Source organism: Orbicella franksi, chromosome 7 (genome assembly GCF_964199315.1).
Source record: "Orbicella franksi chromosome 7, jaOrbFran1.1, whole genome shotgun sequence".
Lineage (NCBI taxonomy): Eukaryota > Metazoa > Cnidaria > Anthozoa > Scleractinia > Merulinidae > Orbicella > Orbicella franksi.
The window spans coordinates 4,110,743-4,128,392 of record NC_138151.1 but is presented as its reverse complement, the minus strand read 5'-3'; the positions used below and the strand labels follow the sequence as shown (position 1 = coordinate 4,128,392).

Sequence of the window (17,650 nt, the reverse complement as noted above, 5' to 3'; positions counted from 1 at the left end):
ACCTTACAGTCTGTCTGTGTGTCTATAAAGTATGTTGTGTATGCATTATAAATAAGCTACAGTATTTATTGGAATTGGTGTGAAAGGTGGGTCTTAGTGTCAAATTCTAATCCACAACACGAAACCATAAACCCAATAATAACATGGTTCATTTATTGAAAGCCTTAGAAACAAAGGAAAAAAAATTAAGGAAAATATGATTAAAGAGAAAATTCACTATTTTCGTAAGTTGTATATGTTCTACTTAGATTTGAAAACTGTGTAATTTTGAGAAATTGAATGATCACCAGACAAAGGATGAAAAAAAATGGGAACAAAAGAACACAAACACTTTAACTGACAAAACAGAGCAATTTATTGTTTGTTATATTTTTGTTTTTACAGTTTGGAAATAATATATTTTGATTTAAATGGCTAACTTACAACTTAAAATGGATTTTAAATTAAACAATTTTTCTATTTTTTGGATTTTCAAGAGTCTTTAAATTTTCTCTCCATGACTATGAAATCAGTTTACTGCAAAGTCTTTTCACATAAAGCCTACCACTAATCACTAACAGCTATAACCTCAAGTAAATTGGCACTCAGGATATCAACAATGGTACAAATTTACACTAAACAATAAAAGTAAGTGTATGGTAAAGCAGTGGCTAACTATTGCTGAATATTTATAAAACAAAAAGGTTGTTATTCTTGATTGGCCTTTGTTGTTTATTAGCTTCAAATTCCATAGTGGAGCAAGGATCTGCTACCGGGGGAGCTAATTATTAAAGTAATAAGAACAAGGAAGCTTATAAAACGGTCTGAATAATACACTGGAAAGTTCTGTTTAACTGTGCTCTATGATTCGTTCACAAAACCTTCACCGCTACTCATTCCAAACAATCCAATACAAAACAGTTTGCTAACATGATTGCGACAAGGTCACATGCATCTTCCAGTACTTCGTTAGTCTCCTTTGCAGCCATGTTTTCGGGTGGGGATGCAAGTTACGCTTTCTTTAGGGGAGGGAGCATTGCTCGGCCACCCCAACTGACAACTATGAGGCAGACTAGTGCTTGGTCATGTGCATTTTGTATGTTTGTTGTTATTGACCAATGTGAAAATTACTTTGGTTTGGGTTTTATGACACTACTAAAACTACTTTACTTTGTAAAATATAACTGTGTTTACTTGTTTATTTTTACAAAATAATGGATGTTTCTGTAAAAATGCTTTCTGCAATAGAATGACCATTATATAATTGACCGTCTCTTTCAAAACATGTCTACTCAGTTTTCATCATGACCAGTCTCTCTCAAGCCATGGTTTCCATGGTTGCCATGGATGCCATGTTTTTTATGCCTGTGGTGATGCCGTGATTTATGTAGAGGCAGGACTTTCTTTTTGTGAAGATGAATTCTTTCTTTTTGGTCATGTTTAATAATCTCTTTTGTAAGTTGTTCCTTGGCTTCTGTACCTTTCACAATAAACTTGCTGGGCTCCTCCTCCACGTCATCTTCAGTTGTTTCAGCTCCTGGCTGGTTTGATTCCTTCCCTATGAACAAGAACAAATTATACCACCATACATGTAAGTTACCTCAAAGGATATCTCATGTGAATAGTAAATAGAAGTACCCAAAATACTATGACATAGCCTCTTTAAGTCTGGGTGGAAATTGAGTCTGGTAGATATCCTGTCTTTTACTTACCATCACATTTCAATGCAGTACAGATCCAGTTTCCACAGGCACAGACACTAAGGGGAAAAATAAAATGCAGCTTGATCTCTATTTTAAGAGATATTTTAAGTTTTCAGCATTTCTATGTATCAAGCTATATAGACAAAAGCAAAAGTTTGGGAGAATGAGAAATGCTATTGGAACACAAGCTGCAGGTGAATCTTTCCACAGCTTTTTTCAGTTCTCCCAAACATTTACTATGTATTTCAATCTATACCTCAAATACAATAGAAACATGACAGTATGGATTTGGAAACTACAACATAACCAAACATGCTACAAAACCTTACCAGCTGTTGCAGTCTGTCGGGATCTCTGTACCATCACTGTAAACCTCACTGTCCAGCTCACAACCTGCATCGCAAATACTCTATCACATCTCTGATATTTCATTCATGCAGTGGTTGTTCATTTCATAAATAATTCATACTCTGATTTCATGGAATATATATTTACCTTTCTTTGGTGGCTTGAATTCTGCAAGAGAAAGGCATCAAATTAGTGATAATATTTAAATTTACTCTGTTGGAAAGGAAAGTTGCATGTTTGGTTAAACATTACAGTTAAGTCTGAGTGTGTTCAAGCCTTAAGTGGCCCATGGCCATTGTACTGCTAATCTCTGGTTTGTGGATGGGATTGTATCCCATCACAGGGTAGCCCCAGAGTCTAATTTGCCAGGTTCCCATTTGCACACCTTGGTGCAGGGAGGAGCTGTGGAAGCTAAGTGTCTCACCCAAGAACACAATAACCCCAGCCAGGACTTGAACCCAAACTGCTAGATCCAGGATCCAGCACACTAGCCATTGGAATGTAAACATTTTTGTAACTCACGTGGATCTAAACATTTCATGAACTCGGTAATATTCAGCTCCCAGTCAGAATCCTCATCACTTAATGAAAGCAGGGCATCAGCACAAAGATTTTGCAGGACAGGGTTGATGTATTCATCTGAACTTACAATCTGCAAATTGAAAAAACAAGACAGATCATCTCCTTGAATGTGCTTCCTAAGCTTAAAATCATTTGTACAAGGCCTTGGCATCTCAGTCCCCTTAGGCCTACTAGCCTGAAACCAGACTTTTATCCATAATCAGAGGATGACCAACGGATCAGGCTACTAAGGCTTTTAATCCTAAATCTACATACCTAGCCAATGGAAGGTCATAATCACTTTCAAATTTCTAGGGGGTGGAAGGTCTCAAAAGGCAAGATATTTTTAAAGTATGAAGTTGGACTATAATTTTCTAGAGGAGTGGAGGGATCAAACCAGAGAAGGAATGCACTGTCCACTCTACCTCTGCTATAGATTGATTAGCCCCAACAAACTCTCGGAACTCTGTAGCATCAAGTTTGCCATCATCGTTTTCATCCACCATGTCAAAGTAAGACTGCAGGAGGTTTCTGTAGCCATCAAGTTCTTCTGGTGACTTGTTTTGATTCTTTAACCATCCAATCAAATGATTACGTATTTCATCACGGTCATGTTCATAGCAAACAACTGAATGACAGAGAAGGAACATTCTGTTCAGTTACTATCTAGCAGTCTTAGCTAGAGGAACTATGAGATTTTGTCAAAACCAATGTAGACTTGTTCAGGTACCCATTTGTTTACACCAAGATGTTGGAGAAGTGTTGAGAGGAAAGTTGCTTGCCCATTAGAACAAAACACTGTGACCCTAGCCAGGGGCCTGTTTCTCAAAAACCCCAGAACCTTTTTGGGCCCGTAAAGCCATGTTTAGTCCATCTGTATCTAAAAACGGAGAAGTGTATACGCCTGAAACTTCTTGTATGAAGGGAACTTCTCTTCATATTAAGAATATGTGAATAAAACAGCTCTGTAATCATAAGGTTTGAGATTTTGCTACGACTTTACTGGCTCGAAAAGTTTCCAGGCTTTTGAGAAACAGGTCCCAGAGCTCTAACTGATTGTATTCTTCCAGAAAATATCCATACCCTTCCATGAGGATTTTTTTGGTTTGACTCCCTCCCCCCCCCCCCCCCCCCCACCTCTCTGGAAATTCCAGTTTTGCTTCATGGCTTTCCTTTAAAAATTCTGGCTTTTGAGACCCCCCTCCACCATGGAATTTCCAAAAACACTCCTCCTACCCTCCTTGGGGTGGGTATGGATATTTCCTCAAACCACACATCATTACACAACAGCTCAAACCCCAAAAACAAAACTCATATAACTTACTAGGTTTCCACTGATTATTCATTGCAGTTAAAGGAGGTTGAGTTGGTAGTCCCTGGCATTCTCCTTCATACTTGATGGAAATCTTCTTTCTCTCTAAACAGGAAGTCCTGTGCAACTCACAGTGGTTTGGAAATGTCATTCCATTCGACCCGCAGACTGGTTTTTCGTGATCAGGGCATGACTTCCTGCACACACAGGCAGCATTATTATCGACAACAACACACTCCTGACCGGTGTGACATACGACATTGATACAAGGATCTAAAAATGCAAATAAAATCACAGCCATGCATACCATGCTAATCTTCCTCTGTTTCAACAGTTTACCTGTAGGTTAGACACTATATTTAGTGTTTCTGTCCTTAATTTCAGCCATTGAGGCCCTGTTAACCTATATCCCTGAGTAACCCATATCCCATTAATTTCTGGCCAAAATATCCTGCATCGTGTAAATTTTGATTTCAAAAACTTTCAATTTTCCCACTCAATATCCCAGAAAATCTGTTCTCAATATCTCTGATCCCATTAATTTTTCCCAGAAATATCTCATATAACAAAAATCCTTTATAGGACCTCGCCATAGGCTTAGTGACTGTTTGGTGGCCTCAAAGCATCAATATTTTTTCAAGTAACATTATTATAGGTTTTTTACTGTTTAAAAGATCTGTTTGGTTTGCAGAAACTGTCAGTTATATTATCGACCAGACAATATATTGAGTGTAGGTATCTTCCAGTAGGGGAGTGGGTGTACTCCTTGCAACTTTCAGTAGGGGCCTGTTATGCAAGCCTTGTGATGAGACAATATTAAACCACACTCTCCCCTCCCATGACAAACACACTGCAATATGTTTATACAGTTGACATTAAAAGTTAAGGTTTACATTACCTTCATTCTCTGAGTCAAGTGATTCCTTATCTTGCTCAACAAAACGCTAAGATACAGAAATCATGTTACAGTAATTAAACATGCTTATCATCAACAGCAATGGAAGTATTTTAAATTTGTTCATTTTGTAAAATGCCTTTGTCAGGCGTAATTTGGCAACCGATCAATACTGGAAATCCAGAGATGATTTTAGTTGTAATACAACACTGAACAGGCAAACTTTTCTTTAACTCTCGAATGAATTTATACTTTGTGTTTTTGCTATTCCACTGGGAACTTAATTGCTTTATATTTAAAGTATCAAAATTTGTTACCGGTAATAAAGACATTTCCATCGGGTTTATATACATCGCGTGTTAATTCTCCCATTCAGATCCCGTCAACGATGGGTGTCTGACATTTTCACTGTTTAAACACAGCAGCACCATTTGCATTATAAAATGTTACTACTTTTTTTACTTAAAAAAACTTTCGGTGTAAAAAGATTTCTTGTGTAACTTGAGCAAGAAATGACTACCAAACAACGAGTGAAGGAAAACAATTACAAACTGTTCTCGTCTTTCCAGAGTGTGAGAAATCACGGTAGATTAATGGCCTTTCCCAGGGTAATAAATTAAACTCTATCTAGTCATAAGAAATATTAATTCCAACTCACCGATTCTCCTGTACTAGCTGCAAGGGAAGCCAAATTCCACAACAGAAGACTGACTACAAACGCACGCATCTTGTTACCCTCTGTCACTTCTTCAAGCCGCTTGAGAAGTCTGAAAGGTCAAGCGCATTAAATCTCCCGTTCTTTTTGAAACACTTTGTTTGCTATTCGGCAGACAATGTCCTAGACAATGCCCACCTTCTGACACGAATCCACAAGGCACAAAAGAATAGAAATTTAGCTCACCAGTGCAGTACAAAGAAGGAAAGCCCGCTGCTCTGATCACTAGCACTGACTTCGTAATGAGTCGCATTCCTCAAGTTCATTTGGAGTAACCTGATCCCTTCGTGCCAGACTATTTGATCTCTTATCAACAATGACTTCTCTCATCAATGTCAATTACTCAATTACTAGATAGCCAATAATTAACACAAGTTTGCAAATTTCTTTTTTTTCTTCCCTTTGAAAAATTGATACAAATTGTTTTGCAGAACTAAATTTCTTCTTGCAGGGTTTCAACCGTTCGTATGGCTCACCCAACTGTAGCTCACTTTTCGTCTAATTCTTTTACAGAGTTGACAGGACTATAACTGTACGTGGGTTTTGAAAAAACCGGAATTTATTGGCCGATTTGGACAGGCTGAAAATTAATAACGTCACGCTGGAAGGCTGTGACCTAACCCTTTGAATTCATAGGCCATATGAATCCTATCAGTAAGAATTTTCGGCGATTTACAGTCTGTAATACCCAGCTGTTAGTTTACATGGCAGCCCGTTTCTCAGCTATCAGTCAAAAACACCTCATTGACTAATTTACCTGCTGACAGTTAAAATTTTGACCAATTTTCAGCAACAGTTTACCCGATCTAGCCTCTTGGCAGATGTTCATCGTGGTTAGGTTTTGATTGACAACTTCCCTCGTTTTGCAGTTCCGGCAAGCTGGTTCACACTTGTGAGATCAGACCCCCCCAGATAAGCGTGAGCACAAGAAAAAGGAAAATGTTTCTTTATCTTGTGCTTATGCTTCTGCTTATTTCACTTCTGTTATTCTTATCTAGCCTGTACTGTACATCCCCCACGCCCCTCAAAAAAATCGGGGATATTTTTTTGGAGGGGAAGGGCTGGCGGATGTACACAGGCTATGTTTATCTCACAAGTGTGAGCCAGGATTTGGATCCTTCATGAAAAACGTTTTCGTTTTGGATATGCCCGGGTTTTTCGATGATTCTGCGATGAAATTTTCGCAGAGCAGGTCAATCTTCTCACCTTTATAATTTCTTTCGAAACTACTTGTCGTTTTCATGTCAAATACTGTTGGTTTGCAAAATAAAATTGAAATCCACAAAAAAATTATGGGTCATTAACCAGGATCCGACTATTAAATATACGTTCCACATCTTGCAAAGATGTTAACTTTAAAATGTAAGGTCAAGTACCAGCCGTAGAAGGTGAGTATTACTGTAACACATTACGGGCTCATCAATCTAACGTTATTTTTTCAAACTAGGGTATCTAAGAGATAGTAACGCTGCGGCACATTCTGTTGACGGTGACATATTTTACGCAGTGATTCATCTACCTGCACGTTCCAAGGCTTGCAATAACCTTTATTTCTTAAAGTAGTGTCAAATCGTGGGGTGTTACCAAAACAAAGATTTCCAAATTGTCTGCGAGGAGAAAAAAACAAAATGTGTCCCTGTACGCATCAACTTCATGCACGATGACGCATTGATGGCGAGGTGTGACAAGGGATCATTACAAAAAAGCACATACAGTAGTGATCTGAACTATGTAATGTTTGGACACAAAACGATACACGTTGACCTCCCCTTTACCAGATCGCGTAAACCATAAGATGTGGAAATTGTAGGAGCAGAAATCTAACTTATAAAATCTGTACCAGTTGGTACGCATTAAATGTCTCTAGAATGTTGACAGACTGTGTTGAGCACGCATCCATCGCGATGAGTGAAAATGCTAAAGCTTTAGCTTAAAGTCATGTTTGGATGAAAACGAAACAATCTACAACAGGTGGCCAAAAAGATATGACAATCTGGTTAGTACCCACACTTTGACACAGTGTGATCCCCCCCCCCCCTCCCCTTTGAAAAATCCTGGCTAAGCCCTTGGATTAAATGATCATGTTCTTTAATTAAGAGAGCAAAGGAAAACAAATTTATTACTGCAGACGACCTTTAATATATTAGTTTTCAGATCCTATAGCAATAAATACACTACTGAAACATCATTCAATTTATGATTTACAAATTATACAATAATCATTAAATACTTTCTTAAACATTGCTCAATCATTTTGTACTTTGATATATATTATGCGCAATTTCACCGTTTAATTTTGAGAATCTATCCAGAAGGATTTTTTGTGAATTTACGTTAAATATAACTTATGGTACATCAGGCACAGCCACAGTAAAATACTACAGTTGGAAGGAAACGCTGAAAAAGTCAGTGTCTTTAAACGGTCACGTTTTTTTTTGTTTTGCTAGCATTCTGATATCAAGTTCACAAGAGGCAAACTTAGTAAAAGATCCAGGTAATGGTTCAAGCGAGAGGCCTCGGGCGATTAGGGCAATCTCGTTGTCAGGAAAAACCCTGGAAACGAGGTTGCGAGTAGGGCTCAACTTCACGGCCGACGAAAAGTTCAAGAAAAGGGGCTGGGGAGAGCCGCACTAGCTCGGACGCCCGCTCAACTTCGCTCCCAGGACATCTCTTCAACCCCCCTGTAAACAGCTTGTAAACTTTGCAAACAAGACAAGACAAGGAACGTAATAAGGCCATTTTCCTCTATCATGAAAGGTGACATACTACTATTCACTTCCTAGCGTCAATATTTAAAAGCTCCCCATTTGGCCGCTTTCTGAATAAACGCCTTGACAGTTTCCTCATCCAGATGATTGAAAGCTTCAGTTTGAGTGACAGCTGTCAAGTGATTGACACAGAACTTGAAGCAGATATCTTCGAGATCCTTCAAAAACAAAATATTCACAAAATAAAAATATTAATAATTCATATAGGTTTTAACAACCTAAGAGTTTGTGTTAACCTGGTGAAACGGTCAGTTCTTCATCAACGTATTCAGAATGATTTTCAACATGTATGGTCTAATTAACAGGTAAACGGGTTTAAGTTCTAAAAAGAATGGACTTTATATGTCTACTTGTTCACAATGCTTTAATCTTGATTTTTTTTAACTTTGTCGCCGTCCCTCTTTAGGGATAACGTAGCGACAGAACTGTGAAGAATGCTGAGTTTCTGAGAATCAACGACAAAGGAAACTTTAAAAAAATCCTCTCGCAAAAAATTGGCAACTGCAACTCGCAAAAGGCCAAATTGTAAATGAGTGTATCCCCTCGGGGCCCTTCCCTCCTTTTCTTCTCCGCGCCAGTTACACAGGCCAGCAAAGATGCCAACATGAGCATTGGTTGATTTCTTACCTGGGCTTCGTATTTCAGTGCTGCCGCTAGCAGCATGGCGGCATTGTCGACAGTGATGCCTTGTTTGATGATGCGTTCACACAGGCATTTTAACTGCGTTTCACAGTACGAGTTTGCCAAGTCAAGGAGACCTGAAACAAACAGACATCATATCGGACCAATGTGAACATAATGTTCCGTGACGAGTGGGAGGAACGGCAAAGCAAAAGAGTGGGTACTCAGCTGTCTCCATGAACTGGAATGGAGGGTTCAAAGGTTAAGGAACGATCATGAAATTTTTGAAGGGGGTGATCAATTACCCAAAACATCACACATGGCAAAAACGCAGAAAAAAAGAACATGTAAAACAAGCCAAGAAAAAAAGAGTTCACTGAACAAACCACAAGCCTGAAGTAGAAAACCAGTTGCTGCTCAGGAAAGTTGTCCCTCCCAACCTTAAAAGTCGTGTGGCCCTTTCCTCGTTAAGAACTCTTTCCAGATGACGATGGTACAAGCAAAAAAGTGATAAGCTTCTGACAAGCCTTATATATGGTCTCAAAATAATTGTAAGTACATTACATATGAGAAAGCAAATCAATCCGAAAGGAACAGAATTAAAACGTGCTTGTCGTACTTTGAAAGCAAAACCTCAAGGATCGGGGAGGAGGGGGGGGGAGGGGGGGGGAGGGGGGTGTGGTTGTGGGTAGAGAAAACCGCCGACAGTGTAAAGGAGTAAAGGGCTGCGCCGGCGAAAAAACGCTCTGAGCTGGAAGGTTTAAGAATACGGAATTTAACATTGCACTTACTAATGGCATCCTCAGGTTGAAGGTGCACGTGATCTGTGTACAGGAACTCAAGGAAAGCGTAATACACAGGATAACTGAACTGAGTGATTTCTATTACGCTACAAAGCAAAGAAGAAAGTATTTAGTAGATGACGACTACGAAACTTGTCTGGCGTCACATACAGTTGAACCCCGCTATTTCGAACTCTCGGGGGAAACGAAAAATAGTTCGAAATAGCCAATTAGTAATTGACTTAAAATCCAAGGAAAATAGTCTTGACTTCGAAATAACGGAGAATTCGAAATAATCGAGTTTGAATTAGCGAGGGCAAACCTTAGCCGCTGCAAAACCCCACAACAACGTTCTTGGACTTTTTGAAATAATACTAGCAGCCGCAACTGAGGCACCATTCATGACTTCAATCTTGCTCTCAACGTTCCCGTCGACCGCTTCATACAGGCGCACCGGAAAGGAAGTAGGGTAAAACAGCTGATACGATACACTTAGTCTTGCAGGCTTCACCTATTTCTTTGCAAACCTAAGCCGCCGCTATACAAATATATTAATGAGCCAACGACCTTCTGGCAGCCGCAACTGAGGAAGCATTTATGATTTCTATCTTACTGTCAACGTTCCTGTTGGCCGCCTTATACGGGCTCACTTTAAAAATAAATGGCGAGCAGACACAAGCCAATTGCAGCAATCGTGAGACAACTTCTCCTGATTTAAAAGACAAATAGAATCAGTGATAAAATTTTTAGGTACTAAGACGAAGAGTCACCAGAACTGACTAAAATTGTTTCCCAGACTGTGTAGACCACATGAAGTACAGTGCAGAAATGTAAAGTTAATCCTACGTAGTCTCCACTTACTTCTTTTCATCCTCTCCCCAGTGAGCTTGAAACATGCTCCGAAAGTGTTCACACCTGTTAAAAAAATGTGCAAAATGGTTATGCAGCAAATGTAGAGAAGATTTTAATTGAACCTCTTGTCCACTTTATCTTTCATCAGCTAAAGTGCATCATGAAGATATTGTTCTGCAAACGTAAGTAAAAAAGCATTTGCCCTTGAAGAATTCCACATTTACATTGATAAATTCATTTATTTATTTATTTATTTATTTATTTAAGTCACCTTTTCCACTTAGAGTGAAGTCCACTTTGGCTTAAATTATATTGAACAAAAAATTAGGGGATGCCAATTTTGCAATTCTTTTCGTTTTGTGTATTTATAAATTCTCCCTAAGCGCTTAGTTAACCTTGCAACACGACTACACACTTTTAAGGTGGTGAGTAAGCACCAAAGTTAAGATGGAGTATAGCTACCTTATTTTCAGTACAGATTTATGGACGTGGACAGCCTTCCCGTCAATCATGAATGTTAGATCGCTTGTTTCCTGCCAAAAAAACAAATAATATCAATAATAATAATAATAATAATAATAATAATAACAATAACAATAACAACAATAATAATAATAATAATAATAGTCCAAAAACTGGTCAAAATGATGCGACAATCAGTAAGCAAAATTCCAGACACCGTACGAAAACCAAGTTCAGATCTACTGCTTTGATCGCTCCTGTTGTTATACGGTCTAATGTTACCATACCCTTGGGAGAAGTTAAAATGGAATCTCTGTCTATCACTTATCTCTAAGAATAAAATTATCACTTCTCAGTACTCTTCTTTCAGATTTCAAACTGTGTAAACCTCAATTTGTTCGTTACCAATGAGGCACTAATGCTACACTCAAACAAGTTTAAAATCTGCAAACATCCTCCGGCTACAAGATGGTGTAACGAACCTGATTGTTGAATGCCTCTTTGACGCTCTGTTCAACTCTCTTTTCTTGTATTTGATCTGAAACCATAAAAGTAATTAAATCACCTGCTGTAAGACATTTTTAAAGTAGGTCAAAAATGATTTAAATGACATAACATCACAACATAGGACCTGCATACTGAAACCTGTGGTGTCATCTAAATATAAGGTAAAGGGAAGAATACACAATTTTATCTTAAACTCAGCCACGAACACAAGAAAAAAAGGAATTTTGTTGACTGGTTTTGACTTCTTTCAGGGTACCAACACTTCAGTGTTTCATGTTTTTACTGACAGTGTGTTTGAACAGGGTAGGGGGTGGATAGCCGAGGATATGTTAGACAGAGGAGGTGAGGATGCTGTAAGGGGTAAGGTTGGGGTAGCCTGACAGACAGGAGAAGGACATGAGGTGTGGTAAGACAAAGATGTTGGGTGTCATAGAAGAATGGCATGGTGTTTGGTAGAAGAAGAGGGTGGGACTGAGGTAGAAAAACAGGTTGAGGTATATTAGAAGGAAAGGGTGGAGATGTCATCACAGAAGGGTTTGATGGGAGGAGAGAGTGAGAGTGGGGTGTGGTAGAAGAACAGGTTTAGTTGTATTACAAGGAAAGGGCGGGGATGTCATGAGTTTAGTAGGAGGAGAGAGTGAGAGTGGGGTGTGGTAGAAGAACAGGTTTAGTTGTATTACAAGGAAAGGGTGGGGATGTCATGAGTTTAGTAGGAGGAGAGAGTGAGAGTGGGGTGTGGTAGAGGAAGAGCTTTAAGTAACTTAGAATTACATTAGTTGAAGCAGCATGTGCAGTTGACTCTTTACTTACCCACAACAAGAGGTCTAAACATAGATGGTGGTGACGCAAAACATGCAAAGGTGCTATCAACCTTTGTGAACTTTGTTTCCATAGGACTTGTTACAGCTTGTCCTCGACACTGGCCCCACATGTAAACCTGTATTGCATAATGCAATAAAAAGAGTTTCTCAAAACATTATAGATAAGGCTTGATAATTTTAAAACCAGATCAAACACACAATTTATACGAAAATACAGCTTCTGATTTTTATAATAGCAGTGCAGTTACTGTTTAAGGCAGGCCTGTTATGCCTTTGAGATGAAGCAAAAGAAAATTATACATGTAAAATGAGGAGTGACCAGATGATGCAAACCTTTCCAGTGGCTGTCATAGCGGCTGATAAATGACTGTAATGACAGGCAGCAACTTCTACAAATCTGAAATTAAAGAATGTGAAAGACACATCTATTGAAGCGTTTGAAGATTGTGTCAGATTAGCAAAGAATGATACATTGCAGATCGTGTTTAAAAAAGATAAATGACCAGCATTCTCTAGTTACCTTCCTTTATCTAGGCCAATCTTGGTCGGTGTCACTAAATGTGCTTTGTTTCCTGTTCCTAGCTGTCCATAAGAGTTTGCTCCCCAGGCATATAGACATCCAGCATCTGATAAGGCTAGCGAGTGGGCATAGCCACAAACAATCTACAACATCAAGCAGAGCATTGGTCAGAAATAGGGGAAATCTCTATTAGCGATCATTCAATAAACCCCAAGTTACACAATGACTTGCAAATTGGAGCCTTTACACAGCAGTATTGAGTACAAGATTGAGCTCTACTTTCAAATTTCAATGTAGATGGAATTTGGAAGCAAACTGGAGCGGTAATTTGAAACTAAAACTGATAGTTAATTTATACATGTATGTTGACTTCTACCATATGGACAGTTGAAAAGAAGTGCAAACAGGAGGGGTGGGCCAGCTGGGCCAAAGCCACGGGCATGGTACAAGACAGGGCTGGATAGAGAGCAAGAGTTGCAGCTTTATGCACCTCATGGCACGGAAAGGACTAACTAAATATACTGACTTCTCAGAGCGCTCACCCCACCCTGTTGCTGATTAGCTGAATCGGAAGACTACTAATAAAAGGGCAGTACACATAAAGTGTGATGATTGAAAGTATAAGCACTAGGATTAAAAGTTGTACTTAGTACTCAATCTTGTACTTTTACTCCAAAGTAATGGTCCTTGGTAATAAGACTTCAAGCCACAAACCATCCCTATACAAGATTACCAATATTTCAACAATGATAATTACATAACCTTAGGAAAATGCGAATTTAAACGCTTTGACAGTAGCATTTATTGAAATTTGAGGGAATTGTCCTTGGTTATTAACACGGCTTGGCTTTGGGATGTTAACCGAGGGGACAGCTACATTTTGATTGCATTTGTTGATTAGTTCCAGTCGCGACTGATAGCTCAGTCTTTACCCAGCCGAAATTTTATTGTTTGGAATCGGTGGAAAAGTACTTGCGGGCAAGATCCATAAGACTACTTTATTCATCAGGGGAAATACTCAAATTACTGGCATGGAGTTTGTTTACGACAAACGAGCATGCAAAACGAGTGCCCGATTGAAAATGCTAGCTTAGGATAATTTACGTAATTTAAAAATTCTATGAAACTTGTGAGTCTACAGAAACTGGTGGCGTCATGCAACGTATCAACAAATCGTGACCTCTTTGGACTTTAGCACTATGCATATCTGACTGTAAAACCTCGGTTGCTGCTGAAAAATGTTGATTTTAGCAATAGACAAAGGTTGAAAGTCAGCTAGTGAAATCACTTATTTAAGGTATATATATTAAAGTGAGGGCGTCGAACGCACTCTCATAAGCTCTGATTACTACTAGCAATTAAGTAACTTTAGGAAAATGTACAATGTATAAGATATTAAGCAATTGATCCAAACTTGTTCTTTTTCTAAGTAGCAAGTCCTTTCGCTGGCAATAGGGGTAGGTAAGTTAAATTATAGGAGGAAAACATTTCCTCGGACATTGCGAAGTGCTCTAATGGATATCTAAAATAACAAATGCCATTCTACTACAACCTGTAAATATTTTCATAATTTTATTACCAGAAATGTACGGAGGTGTGAAGATTGTCGTTACCTGTGTTGTTATTGTTCCAACAAGTCCAATGACCTTGCATGGTGTCAGTTGATTGGCATTGTTACCAACTCCTAACTGACCATTGCCGTTATAACCCCAGGCAAACAGCTGAAATTAACAGAGAACCTTGAACTTGGAGTGGTGGCTTTGAGTCACCAATGCTGAATCACACAGGCTTTGTTCAGTGCAGGGGTTTCATTTAATTCAATGTTTTCAGCAGGAGGACAACTAATTTTCACAGGCGGGTAAAATATTTGAATTGAACTTCTTTAAAAGAATTACTTTCCGCTAGATGGTTAACCAGGCGGGTAAAATTGTTCTCGAAGCCGGTTAATTTGCCTGGTACTCAGCTTTTAATGAAACCCCTGTCAGTGAGCAAAACAAGTTGAATTTTAAAACCTAACTCAAACTGCTGTCACAAATTTTCAAAATGATGACAGCACTACAAATATACATGCTTCAGCTGTAAACACTCTCATCAGTTAGAATATGAATTAAGAGCAAAAAATATATTATTACAAATTATTAAATTATGCTTATGAAGTGGACATGCTTTGGAAAGTGTTTCCTTGCTAGTTACAAAATTGATCAGTAAATAAATATTAAAAAAACGTTTTCTTGTTTGACCCCTTTTTACTCTTACCTCTCCTGCATCTGAGAGAGCCATGGAAGATGTCTGACCACAGGCAATCATGCTTATCTTTTTAGTACCTAAAATAAGAGTATCAAACATGAACATGATAATATTTTGGGTCAAATCTGAGATGCCTCCTGAGTATAGAAAAACGTTTGAGACTCTAGGACAAAGATGAACTTCTCCTTTCTCATGACAGCTGCCTACCAATTCAATTTGGTGACTTTCTGAAACCCTTGCATGTTGTATCATTTAATACAGTCAAAAGTAAAGGTAACGTCTGCATACCAGCCAAGTGGCCCATCAGGCCGGAGTTTATCCCAGTTTCTGTATAATAAAGCGACTAGAAGTATTTATACTCCTCCCTGGCTGGGATGCTAACTAGTCCATCATTTAATTTGCTGGTATCCATTGACACACAAGGGTGGAGAGAGGCACTGTGAGAGTTAAGTGTTTCACCCAAGAACACAACACAATGTCCCCAGCCTAAGCTTGAACCTGGACCGCTTGATCCGGAGACAAGCCCACTAACCACTGCCCCTCCTACTAATACAGTCAAAGCTAGGATATTATCATCACAAATGTGTGATTAGTTGGGAAGAACAAGAGGGTGAGATACCCACCTATTATAGCTGAATTTATCTTCCTGGGCACGGTCTGATTGTTGGTATTTCCAAGACCAATCTGTCCACAGTTATTGTATCCCCAGGCAAAAACCTGCAACAAAATAAAAATCTGAGTTCTCAGTGGAATTCAAATGAATAATTGCTTCATGTTAAACAGAATATTTAGCAAGAAATAGCTCTTTCAAATTTTCCCTACCTCACCGTCGTCAGTGAGAGCTAGAGAGTGATGGCTTCCACAAGCAACTTGGATAACTTTTTTCATTTGTAATCCAGAAGTCACAAGTGAAGGGATCAAGCCTTGGTTTGTATTTCCATTTCCAAGCTGACTGTATCCATTATGGCCCCATGTGTATATTTCTCCCGAGGCTAAAAGATATCAATTCTATTATAAATTATACTACTTATGTCATCAAAAAGGTAAATTTAAGTACTGCGAGAGGGTACCAGATTATTCACTGGTGCAGAGGTTAGCTCCCACTGGTTTCTGTAGCATTAAACATTTTATTGTATAAGTACAGTTGAATCTCACTACATGAATCCCTGAGGGGAATTGAAAAATAGTTCAAAATAGCCAGAGTTTGAAATAACTAGGCTGATTTGAATTAGCGGGTCCAACTGTACTGCAGTATGTCTGAATAGGATTTTATCATAAACACTAGCCATATAACCTTTGGGTGAAGAGAGGTTTTGAGACAGCAAAGAATCTTGCTTAATCCTCAAAGCACTGAAAATCTTTTTTCGGAGCCCATTACAATAAACATAAGTGATATGCTGGAAATACCAGACATTCATAATTTATTTCCATTTGTAAAATATGGGAAAGCTATGAATAACGGTGTTGATTAGAACTGCCCTGATCATCCACACTAATTTTAAGCTAATCCAGGATTGGGACATTCCATTTGTTATCCGTACACCCCCTATAGAAGGCAACCTCTGACACAGGGCCTGTTGGAATATTTTTTCAAAGAAGCCGACAAAATTTTGAACCCCTCAGATGCAAACTTCAAAGGTTCAGACAACAAAAAACTAGGGTGTCTGAATCTGCCCTTCCATGGGGGGGGGTGGATAAAAATGGAATGTCCCATTAGTGAGAATTTGGATTTCAGTGATTTCAGTGAGGTTTTCTGGGATAATTTTTTCTATATACCAGTATTTTTACTTTTTCCTTCTGTTTTGACTTTGACTAATGCTGCAATGTACAAAATATTCACGATGAAAAAAAATGTTTTTGCAAGAGGAATTAAAATCCCATTTATGAGATTACTTTCTTATTCAGCTTATATTATATCAGCTTTCAAGCAACACGAATTTTATTTTTTTGGTTATATAACAAATATTAAAAATAATTGAATAAATAATAAATGGCAAAAACAATTATTGCAACGGACATAAAATTCAATGCTCTGTTTACACTACAAAATATTACTAACTACTCAAATGGCACAATAAATTCATGAGCTGAGATGAACTATCAACTTCACAAAGGCTTATAAAATTTGCATTCTCAATTCTCTGCTACCTGAGACTGCAAGTACATGCGGGCCACTACCACAAGCCATGGACACCACATTTTTCTTACACAACGCCTCCACTTTTCTTGGATGAAGACAACTCTGAGCATCACCGACTCCTAAACAGCTACTGCCGTTTGATCCTAAAGCGTAAACATCATCGTCTCTTGTGACAACCAGGGCTTCGTTTCCTGCACTGCCAAAAACACACGCTATCCTGAAAGATGCCAAAAACTCTTCATCGAGAAGACTGAATATGGGCCACCTCTCGAGTTCTTGCATTTCGATGTTTGATCAAAACTAAGATTTCCACATTGCGATTAAAACAACAAGATTTCTCACAGTGGCAAAGGAAGACGACTCACTGCATTTGTACGTGCAGCTTAGAACCCAGGCCTTGTTTTCCTCGGTAGCCAG

General features: G+C 38.6%; 2 protein-coding genes across 2 annotated transcripts; both read right to left on the bottom strand.

Annotated features, from left to right (window-relative positions):
* Window positions 1-37: 37 nt before the first annotated feature.
* LOC145491930 (follistatin-related protein 1-like) lies at window positions 38-5,789 on the bottom strand. Its single transcript, XM_081471229.1, has 10 exons — window positions 5,700-5,789; window positions 5,457-5,565; window positions 4,802-4,847; window positions 3,916-4,176; window positions 3,017-3,219; window positions 2,553-2,682; window positions 2,178-2,198; window positions 2,012-2,075; window positions 1,692-1,738; window positions 38-1,537 (listed from the first exon to the last, which is right to left on the bottom strand). The coding sequence occupies exons 2-10, from the start codon at window positions 5,523-5,525 to the stop codon at window positions 1,272-1,274; spliced, it is 1,107 nt and encodes a 368-aa protein (XP_081327355.1). The 5' UTR covers window positions 5,526-5,565; window positions 5,700-5,789; the 3' UTR covers window positions 38-1,271.
* Window positions 5,790-7,628: 1,839 nt separating this feature from the next.
* Window positions 7,629-17,642, bottom strand: LOC145492854 (RCC1 and BTB domain-containing protein 1-like). The gene is made up of 14 exons (XM_081472230.1): window positions 17,242-17,642; window positions 15,916-16,085; window positions 15,717-15,810; window positions 15,103-15,170; window positions 14,460-14,567; window positions 12,847-12,989; window positions 12,660-12,723; window positions 12,316-12,442; window positions 11,481-11,536; window positions 10,999-11,069; window positions 10,546-10,599; window positions 9,694-9,791; window positions 8,909-9,039; window positions 7,629-8,439 (listed from the first exon to the last, which is right to left on the bottom strand). The coding sequence occupies exons 1-14, from the start codon at window positions 17,513-17,515 to the stop codon at window positions 8,299-8,301; spliced, it is 1,599 nt and encodes a 532-aa protein (XP_081328356.1). The 5' UTR covers window positions 17,516-17,642; the 3' UTR covers window positions 7,629-8,298.
* Window positions 17,643-17,650: the final 8 nt, after the last annotated feature.

Coding starts and splice junctions, on each gene's coding strand:
- LOC145491930 (XM_081471229.1), bottom strand. CDS start 5,525: ATGCGTGCGTTTGTAGTCAGTCTTCTGTTGTGGAATTTGGCTTCCCTT. Junction 2,683..3,016: donor CTAATCAATCTATAGCAGAG/GTAGAGTGGACA, acceptor TTCAATTTGCAG/ATTGTAAGTTCAGATGAATA. Junction 1,739..2,011: donor CCGACAGACTGCAACAGCTG/GTAAGGTTTTGT, acceptor TTTTCCCCTTAG/TGTCTGTGCCTGTGGAAACT.
- LOC145492854 (XM_081472230.1), bottom strand. CDS start 17,515: ATGCAAGAACTCGAGAGGTGGCCCATATTCAGTCTTCTCGATGAAGAG. Junction 15,171..15,716: donor GATAAATTCAGCTATAATAG/GTGGGTATCTCA, acceptor CTCTTATTTTAG/GTACTAAAAAGATAAGCATG. Junction 12,724..12,846: donor ATTGGCCTAGATAAAGGAAG/GTAACTAGAGAA, acceptor CTTTAATTTCAG/ATTTGTAGAAGTTGCTGCCT.